Source organism: Aplidium turbinatum, chromosome 9 (genome assembly GCF_918807975.1).
Source record: "Aplidium turbinatum chromosome 9, kaAplTurb1.1, whole genome shotgun sequence".
Lineage (NCBI taxonomy): Eukaryota > Metazoa > Chordata > Ascidiacea > Aplousobranchia > Polyclinidae > Aplidium > Aplidium turbinatum.
The window spans coordinates 3,279,925-3,290,059 of record NC_137480.1 but is presented as its reverse complement, the minus strand read 5'-3'; the positions used below and the strand labels follow the sequence as shown (position 1 = coordinate 3,290,059).

Below are 10,135 nucleotides of genomic sequence, written 5' to 3'. Positions count from 1 at the left end.
AAATGAATGATAACAAATCGAGACAGCAATTGTAGGATTCACTGTAATCTCATTGAGGTAAATTCATCGTGGTAATTTCATCACAGTAATTTTATCACATGGTAATTACATCGCATACATTGTCATCGCATTGTAATTACATCGCAAGACACCACATCGTCAGTAATTTAATCGTCTTCGTCAAGGTCCACCTATTTTTTTAAAAGTGAAAAGGCGGATGATAAAGTAAATGAAACCCATTAAAATTCAAAGTTAAAAGTTGTTGTAATAAGCAAATTAAAATGAAGTAACCATATTAAAAATATCTCAGACAGTTGCTTTTTAATCACAACGACAAGTTATGTGCTATTCCTCTTAAAAAATCCAGAATTTTGCGATTTTCAAAATCGTTGACTATTCTTTGAATTCTCAATGCAGTATCCTTATATTCCTTTTTCTTACGGGGAATTTCCGCACCTGCTGTATATTGTTCCATTATTGCTTCATTTCTTGCTTGTTCGTCCTTCAAGATTTGTAAAAATTTCCAGATGGTAGGATGAGATGCCCCAATTAATTCGTTGAATGAGCGATGCCACCCTTCACAGGCATTGTTTGTCTTAGAACCACATAGTTTAGCTGCATTAAAACAATTCCATACAACATGATCAAAGCGAGGGAGGCGACGTACTAAGCGACGGTTTGGCCGTCCAATCCACGTATCCTCAACATAATCTAAGACAGGCTGGGCTTCTTCGGGAAAATCATTGTTGTCCATTAGAAATTCAAAAAAGCTAACCACATCTGAGACAGGAACAAATTCAATGGCTGCAATCATACGCATTGTCAATGCGAAATCAGCATCACTTTCATACACTTGTTGCAGACCATTTGATTGAAGGGATCGAAATATAATCGTGAGAAATGAAAAAAACAACCTTGTTGATCTGAGTTCGGAAAAACTGCTGTAAAAGCATTAATTGCTGCACGTTCAAAATCAGTCATAATTGTTCTTGGTGCTAAGGTAGGCTCTAAAACTTTTAATTCTGACAAAGGTTTATTGTAACTTTCTTCAGTTTTGCTGGCCATTAAAACGTAAACAAGCGGCAAAACGTCACCATTCATGATACCATGTATTGTGTATAATTGACTAAATAAAGAGGGTAGGCCCTACTGTTTTGAAAGTCCCATCTGCGTACCAGTTATGTGCACTGGCTAAGACCTGCAAATTTCTCCGAGTAGAAAATAAAATAATCCTGTCTGATCCATCATCACTGTCGAACAGAAGAAACGGTTGATTTGAATGGCTTATCCTATATGTAGGAGGAATGCGTAACTGGAGTAAGCATACTGGAGTTGCGGGAACTTGGGCTGCTTCATTTCTAGCATTTCGTATATTCCTTTTTAAGCACTGAGGTGTTGGTAGCTTGCCTGCAACTGCTTGGGATACTCCGACGTACGCATTTGTTGCAATGCAATGTGTTCCTTCTTGAGTTGTGATTGCTTTTTCTTTAGTTGAGTTAATCACTTTAGAAGCTTCAACTTGAGCAATATCGCCTGAATGATTGTATTCTCCAACACGTTGTGTAACAGAATCTTCATCTGTATGAACTCTTGCATGGCACTTTCTTGCATAAAGCTGGTCACATTTCCAAAAAGTTTTTACTCCACTTGTTCGCTCTTTCGCAAATAGATGACTATGATCAATAAGCTTTTTCTTATTTCTTATGCTTACGACGTACTGCAGAGGCATCTTGAAGGATCTAGGCTACTAGTCTACTTAGCAAAATTCCAAACACAATCTATCTTCCAACCTTCACGCAATTCTGACTGCAACGAATGACACAAAATGTGGCCTGTGAGATAGCAATCAAAGTTGGTTAGGGCAAGAACGCAGCTTGTAGGTGGTAGCCGCAGAACGCAGCTGGGCAAGAACGCAACTGGTGAGATAACGCAAGAACGCAGCTGGTAGCCTACGCAGCTCTCATACCGCGATGTAATTACCATGCGATGAAATTACCACGATGATATTACCGCGATGAAATTACTGCGATGAAATTACCGGACACTGCAATTGTAGCTCACAGAACTCTATGCAACTCCATCCTGTACAGAGTGATGCTGACCTAGAGTATGCGCCTTTCATATCTAATAGCTGTTCAGGGTGGGTAACTTAGGTTGTCGTATGGAAAGGCATCACCTTGCTGCAGTTGAACGTGGAAGGCCTGACCAAGTCTAAAATCGACATCTTGGGATAACTAGCGAAGGCCAACCAAGTAATAGCTACTCTTCCACAAGAGACACACGCCACCAACAGTGCTGTTCTGAAAATTCGTGGATACACATTGGCTGCACAAGCTTATAACAACATCCACGGTATTGCCACTTTTGTAAAAGATTCTACAAAATGGAAATCAGTGTTCTCTTCCCATCCTAGTTCTGCGTTAGAATGCTCAGCAACGGAAATCAATGGTACAACTGTAATTAATCTGTACAAACAACCTCTCACTAAACTTCAGCAAACCTCTAATTCCATGTTTCTAGCGCCATGCATATATGCTGGAGATTTTAATTGAGACAAAGTTCACACAGTACAGAAGCTACGCAGATAACTTGGCCCTAATAAATACAAACAAAACTTGGACTGAGGTAGAGGATGTCCTCACCGAGGATATGAAGCTGATCTCACAATATCTAAAGGACTGGAGACTAAAACTCAGCACAGCTGAAACCACTACCATCACACCTTTCCACCTCAACAACAAGGAAGCTGGCCGTCAGTTACGAGTTCCTTTAGATGGAATCCTTATCCAATATGACCCCTGCCCTACATATCTGGGAGTGACCTTAGAACGGCAACTCACGTATAAAAACACTGTGACTCAGTTCGTGCCAAAGCATCAGCAAGAAACAACCTTCTCAGATGTCTAGTTGGGTCGACTTGGGGATTCAAAACCCCAACACTGAGCTAAAAAACACACAGTAAGAACGTATTAAAAATGGTAGTAGGCTAAAAACGCACCACGAAAGTAAAATAGTAGCAAAAACAAAGAGATAGAAAAATACTGTAAAAAAAACAAAAACGCAAACTAAAAAGGAAAACAAAAAGGAAAGCAAACGCAACGACTTGGATCTCCAGAGCAGAAATCTTGCAACCGACTTTTAAAAAGCGCAGAAACACCTTGCGGAACTGACCGCCGCAAAAACCCAACCAAGGTTACCATCGGATAACAGCTAACCATAGAAGAAGTGGGTATAGGCAATGTGGTTGTAATGTGTAATGTAACAATATGAGTTTCTCACAAGCAACAAAATAGTGTGACAGTAACACAGTGGTGTAACTTTTGATGGACATTTTCAGATTTTTTGAGCAATTTTAAAGTAAATTTATTCTTTAAAAATTTACAGACAAATTATGTGGCACTTAAACAGTTTCTGAAATATTGTTAATTATTTGAAAGTTTACAAGTGCACAGCGGGCCGCACCAAAACGTTGTCACTGGCCAGTCGTTTGAAACCTCTGGTCTAGAAGTTGAAATAGCCTAAAACGAAAAAAAAACTTTAAAGTTTTGTCACCACGGTTACAATTTTCAACGTGCCGTGCTGAAAACCCAATCTTTTTGTTTTTACCGTTCACAAACACCTACAGTACACCAACTCTTTTGATGACTGACGAAATCCGATACAAAGGAATCCTTCTTTTGTGTAAACAAATTGTTTCAAACTGTGGATAGCTTCACAATCGTTGCGTCGTTCAAAAATTTTAAAGAAAGCGATAACACCTTCGCTTTGTAGCTACGCTGTATACGCTATAGCCTAACCTTATGTTATATGCTATACATATTCACAGCAGTTGGTTTCGTAGCCAAACAGAAAGAACTTTAAATCATATTTACATGTGGAAGGCAGGAAGATTATTATTGGTATTAATTTATTACGTCAGAAAAGTAGAATATTGTAGGTTAGTTTTTGTTATCTTATCTTGGTCACCAAAAGTAATGAAACTAAATCGTTTTTGTCGTAGCAACGTATCAAAATGTGGTGAAGTGTGTTTTTAAAATCAAAACACAAACAACACGTCATGAAGTGCTGATTAGATGAGCTTCAAGGAAAGAGAGTGGACGTCACAGTCAATTCGTCTTAGACGTCTAATAGCCTACCTTAGATTTCAACACGATCAGTACGTCATTGGTGGACAAAAGAATAAAAGCAAACAGCAGAGGAAATTGGGCGTAAAAATAACAATATTAATACTGTGAAACGCCAATTGAACATGGTATCCATATAAGGACATATGAAGACATTGACATCGTTTTATTGTTTAAACGTGTCACTCTCTAACTGCGTCGCGCATGGCCTGTGGTTGTAAGCGGGGCCGTTGAGAGAAAGATCTTGGCTGGTTTTAATGAGACGGTTAGAGACCGTCTAACAAGACACGTTCATAGAAGATAACAGAAATACAAAGAATACGAAGTGTTATCTTCGTTTCTGAGCCCATTGAAAAAGTTTTGGGCCCGGTCCAAAAGCATCCTTTAAACCCCCCTGTCAACCCCCTGTCAAAGCTACTGGTGGTAAGTTACAAGGCAAAAATATTTTGTAGTCATAAGCTGGGCAGACTATAAAAGTTCTTTTTAACTATTGTAAGCTATAACTTACGAAAGTTTTTTTTTAAATCAGTGGAAAACAACTTAGCCTACATGAGCGTTTTACTTTGTAAATTCAAACAGCAGCTTATCCCATTGCCTGGTATTGTCGACTGTTGAGTCGTGTGATCGTTCGATTGTGGTGAATTAAGCCATGTCGCGTCTGATACAAAATAAGCAATTTGTAAACTCTTTTCGGTTTCATTTCATATTGAATTTCCTGGTACTTTAGTTCATTTACAAGATAGCCACTAAGTAGACAGTTTTCATATTATGCAAAATAATCCTTTGCATATATAAAAAAGGCTACAAAATAAAGGCTACACAGAGCCGTTGGGAAAGGAATGTGGACCCAGCAGGCTACGGATGAAAAATCCGAACTCCTCCAAACAAAACAAAAAACAAAGAAAAACAATAAAACTTAAAAATAATATGCGGTGCTTTCTTTGTCCTTATGGCCTCTGAAAGAATTCCTGGTCTCTAAAATTATCCTGGGCAGGGTCTAAAAGCACCCTTTGGATTCCTACTGAGGCCTACTTTGGATCCCTATTCAATACGTTATACACATTAATTTGTTTGTCATCACTTGGAAAAACTAATTAAAATCAACAAAACAAGTAAATTTATGCTATTTTGTCAAAGCTTATGAAAAAACGAATGATACTACAATTTTGCTTTTTTGAAAAAAACATTTCAATAGTAGATGACATCGAAATCATGAAATAGGCATTCTCATCAAACGTTCGTGAAATAGCACAGATGACACTTCACTAAAATAAAACATGTTGACAAAAGTTTAAGGGAGAACCAGAACTTTAACGAGCTAAAAACTCGAAGCGATATGAACAATGTAAATTTTGAAATCCCAAAAAATTAGTAAGGTTCACATGGGGTGATATATGGGGTGAAATAGAGGACAAGGCTAAACGTTTAAAAATTGTTACCTTAGTCTGGTCGCTTGTTTCGAATTTTGTATTCCAATAGGTTGTTCTGCTTTTTGGCCCAATACTCACATGTTTGATAAAGTTTTGTCTAGTCTGGCATCGTATCTTTCAGGGAAATTTCGAATATTCGTCAGCAGTGTCCGTGTCTTACCACATCGTAATATCGTAAACAGGCATACATATTAGGGTGGGCCGTTTTTGACTTTTTTTTGAAATTCAAAAACGGCTAGTCATAAAAAGTGGCACATTCATGAAAAAATTACGTGTGCAAAATTTCATCAGTTTGGGGGTGCATCTTCTGCCCCCGCAGGGGGGGTCAAACTTTCAATTTTTTGAAAAAAAAAACGGGAAATTTCACTTTCCGTTTTAACATAATTTTTTTTTATAATTTTTCTACTGGCAAGTTATAAATTGTAAGTGGGATGTACCCAGAACTTTCCTATGTAAAGGCATGTTCGAAGCTTAAGGTTTACTGCCCCTGCATCGACGACCAAAATGCTGAATTTTTACCAATTTGAGATGCTATTTTGTCATTGCTCAATAAACAAGCTTGTCGCAAAAGGGCAAGATGGTGTTAACGCTGTACGCTCATTTATGTTCTGTCCATTAACTTTGCAGGATGATACGAATGAGGTACGAACATCAGTACATATTTATAATAAGAGTTAGGCTACAAAAAAAATGAATGACCTTTTGAAGTCAAATTCTAGAGGTGGGCCTAAATTTCAGTAAAATTTGGACCAAACGAAAGAATCTGCAAAGTAAAAATATTTGAAATCGGCTGTTGTAGCCTAAGTGTTCCAATTTTCTGCAATGTAGGCCACTTGCCCGCAGGAAAATCGTGTCCCTGTTACAGAACAACAGTTCCTTCTTGATCAAAGAACAACTCGCATAATGGTGATTGATAAACATGATAAATCGGCCACAAAATCTAATCTTAAACGTTTTCCGAGGAGAGTCGCTAGATCAGAACAATTCCGTTCTTTACGTGAAGACCCAGGAGCAGGCACTAGTAGCGCTTTGGTTAAAACACCTTTAACTTATTCAAGCTCAGAAAATTTGTCATCCAATGAAGAACGCTACGAAGATTTTGATTATTAACCCAGTTTTGCCTCGGAAAATCCCAGAAAAAGCAAGGTTACTTCCAGTTTAGTAGTATTTGCTGAATCATGCGATCGTACTGGTATTTCAGATAGGTCTGCAGCACTCCTATTGCTTCATCATTTCTACAAGATGCGGGAGCTGTAACGGATAGCGAATCTCAATCAGTCATAGATAAAAGCAAAGTGAGAAGAGCGAGAAAAAAAATGAGGTTTACAACTCAAATGGAAAGTAGGCCTATCATGTGCATAAATTTGCAAAGCATATATTTTGATGGCCGAAAAGATTAAACCATCAAACAAAATGAAATTGCTGGGCCACTTCGAAAACATTTTGCAGTTGAAGAACACATTACTTTACTTGAGGAGCCAAGTTATCATTTTATTGGTCATTTAACTGCAGCCAACTGAGCTAATGTATCAATAGCTACAGGGATGCTTGAATATCTTGGATCCTATAAAATTAGCTACGATAATGTAATGGCAATTGGATGCAATGGAACCGCAGTTAACACAGGTCAAAAAGGCGTCGTGATAAAGCTCTTGGAAGATCATTTCCAAAAGCCACTTCAATGGTTAATATGCCTACTTCATAGTAATGAATTGCCTCTTAGGCATCTTATAAAAGATATGGCAATACTAGCACACCTGATAGCTTCACTGGGCCCATTATAAAGCAGCTAGCCACTATCACACAACTAGATGTTGTAAAATATAAAGCAGTTCCTGCACCAGAGATTGAAATTGATGAAAATGACCTCAGCACTGACCGAAAATATTTTCTACACATGCACAGAGCAGTGAAAAGTGGAGATATATCAATTGATTTTGCATATAGGAGTCCAGGTATGATGAACCACTCAAGATGGTTGAACACTGCCAATAGAATTCTACGTTTAAATGTTGCACCTAACGCGTCAGCTGTATTGGTGGAACGTGTGGACTATATTATGAATGTTTATATTCCAGTATGGTTTGCCATTATAAAGGAAAGCAATTTTACTAATAGCCAAAAACATTTCTTTAAAATTCTACACTTTGCTCAGAAGCTTTCGAATAACCTCTCCATATCCTCAACAAAGTAATATAGAGGAATACTTTTTATGCCCATCCTGAAAACATTTGTAAATGTTTGTAAATGACAAATTTGTGTAAACAAAATCATGGTAACAATTCACAAGGAACTGTACAGTACATTCCATTTACGGAACCTGCAGATCATATTGCTCTTATTCTGAAGTAAATTATAGGTTGCGTTTTATAGCTGCAACTGATCAAACGTAGGCTACTATTGCTTTTAGTTTAAGTAAGACTACGTCTTATAGTTTGTCAGTTCGTATCATCCTGCAAAGTTAGTGGACAGAACATAAATGAGCGTACAGCGTTGACACCATCTAGCCCTTTAGCGATAATTTTGTTTATTGAGCAATGACAAAATAGCATTTCAAATTGGTGAAAATTTAGCATTTTGGTTGTCGATGCAGGGGCAGTAAACCTTAAGCTTCGAACATGCCTTTACATAGGAAAGTTCTGGATACATCCTGTAGCGATCCATTATTTCAACATATAAGTTTTCCTGCCTTTTACTAAAGTTTCTGTAATTTTCCATGTAAACTGCTCCCGAAGTAAATAGAAAAAAGGGAACAGAAAATAAAATGGTTTGTTCGCCCTTTGACGGGAGCTCACACGAAACCAGCTCACATCAAACCAGCTCAATTAGACAAAGAGCTCACATCAAACCAGTCCAGTTAGACCAGTTCAGCTCTCAGAAAACATTAAATTTATTGTTTAGTTAAAAATGTAATAATTCGTAATAGCTTAATATTTCACTGTTCTGCAATTTCACTATTCTGTTAATTTCCACACAATTATTGTTATTCGAATTATAATTTTAAGTTATCAGAAGGTGTTCGACTGTTCGTATAATATTGTAGGTCTCTAACACAATTTGAATTTATACACTACAGAATAGTGAAATTACAGAACAGGGAAACATTATTGAAATTACGGAACAGGGAAGCATTATTACAAATCATTACATTTTTTACTAAACAATCAATTTAATGTTTTCTGAGAGCTGAACTGGTCTAACTGGGCTAGTTTGATGTGAGCTAGTCCGATTTGATAAAGCTCTCGTCAAAGGACGAACAAACCATTTTATTTTGTGTTCCCTTTTTCTTATTTACTTCGGGAGCAGGTTACATGGAAAATTACAGAAACATTAGGAAATAAATTTAAGTTAAACTAGTTCACTATAGTAAAAGGCAGGAAAACTTACATGATGAAATAATGGATCGCTACAGAGGCCCCCCCAAATTTGGGCTAAATTGGAACCAAGGGTACCAAGTTTAGTTCAAATTTAAGGAGTTAAAAACGTTAACACAATTGTAACAGACATAGTATGAAATAGGTATGTTTAGTGTTTATGATAATAATGTGGTGTTGTGTTTGTGATATCGTGTCGCGAAGTGATTCTGCGTGATTCAACCGCCTTCCGCAAAGGAATGTCTGAGTTTGTGCCGTATAAGAAGAGTCCACCGCATAAAAGAATTGGTTGTTTTGTTTGTGAGCGCCGTTGCAAACCGTAGCAGGCATTCGTTGTTTGTCTGGCTTTTTCTGTTGAAAAGCAGACCATGCCGATTGAATTGATACAAATGAAGCCTTGTCTTGCTTTTTGCTTGCTAGAGATTATCGCAGCTGGAGATCATTGACGTCGTCATACAGTGGCGCGGGAACTATTTTTCTCTAGGGGAGGCTGAAGCTGCCGTAGTGTTGTCAGCTTCTGGGGGGCTTTGCCCCCCAGACCCCCCTTATGTGGGTGAACATTGAAAAGCTGGTACGGTAGTAAGCATTCGGTCCCCTCCTGTGTCAGAAACGACGCCAAGTCACACACTTTGTAAATTGTAACAAATGAAGAACGGCAACAAAAAAGCAGCTGTTTTCAAAATGAAAACGAACAAATTAGAAAGTGATATGAAAACGACAGTTTGTGGAAATGAGCTCTCACACGCTTCCGAAGCTTGTTTTTCGCTCAGGTGTTTTCTCTATAACCTGTGTCATGAGTTCTTTGACATCGACAGTGTTTTGGTGGACATGCATCAACGCAAGATGAGTAGCCTAAGTCTTTTTGTGTCATTGAGCTTTTCAAGCATGTTTTCAGGCGTCTTAGAGCAGGAAAAGAACGTTCTGATGATGCAGCTAAAACCGGGAGGAGAGCTCCACGAATTTTCGCGTTTTTTTGAAAAGATCTAGTGTTTGAGGGGTTAGTTGCGATAGTATCTCAGCAACTTTTTGAACGGAGTTTGCGGTTTTTCCACTTACAACATCGCTGAGCAAGGTAAGTTCCGTTTTTAGGCGATCTTTTTAATGGCATCGGGTAAGATGATCTCCAGTATCAGATCTTTCCTCACCGTTTACACAGCTCAGAAGGGCCTTCTCCTTGTTGGCTGCTGTAAGCAGATCCGCCTGGTCG

At 38.1% G+C, this 10,135-nt stretch overlaps 2 protein-coding genes across 2 annotated transcripts in view; one reads left to right on the top strand and one right to left on the bottom strand.

The window, feature by feature from the left end:
* Positions 1-325: 325 nt before the first annotated feature.
* Positions 326-814, bottom strand: LOC145777044 (uncharacterized). Its single transcript, XM_082588316.1, has one exon. The coding sequence runs from the start codon at positions 812-814 to the stop codon at positions 326-328; it is 489 nt and encodes a 162-aa protein (XP_082444442.1).
* A 3,331-nt stretch (positions 815-4,145) lies between these two features.
* Positions 4,146-10,135, top strand: part of LOC145777505 (carbohydrate sulfotransferase 9-like) — a 42,808-nt gene continuing 36,818 nt past the window's right edge. The window contains exon 1 of the mRNA XM_082588888.1: positions 4,146-4,547. The gene's annotated coding sequence lies outside the window, so the exon portion shown is untranslated. The remainder of the gene's footprint in view (positions 4,548-10,135) is intronic.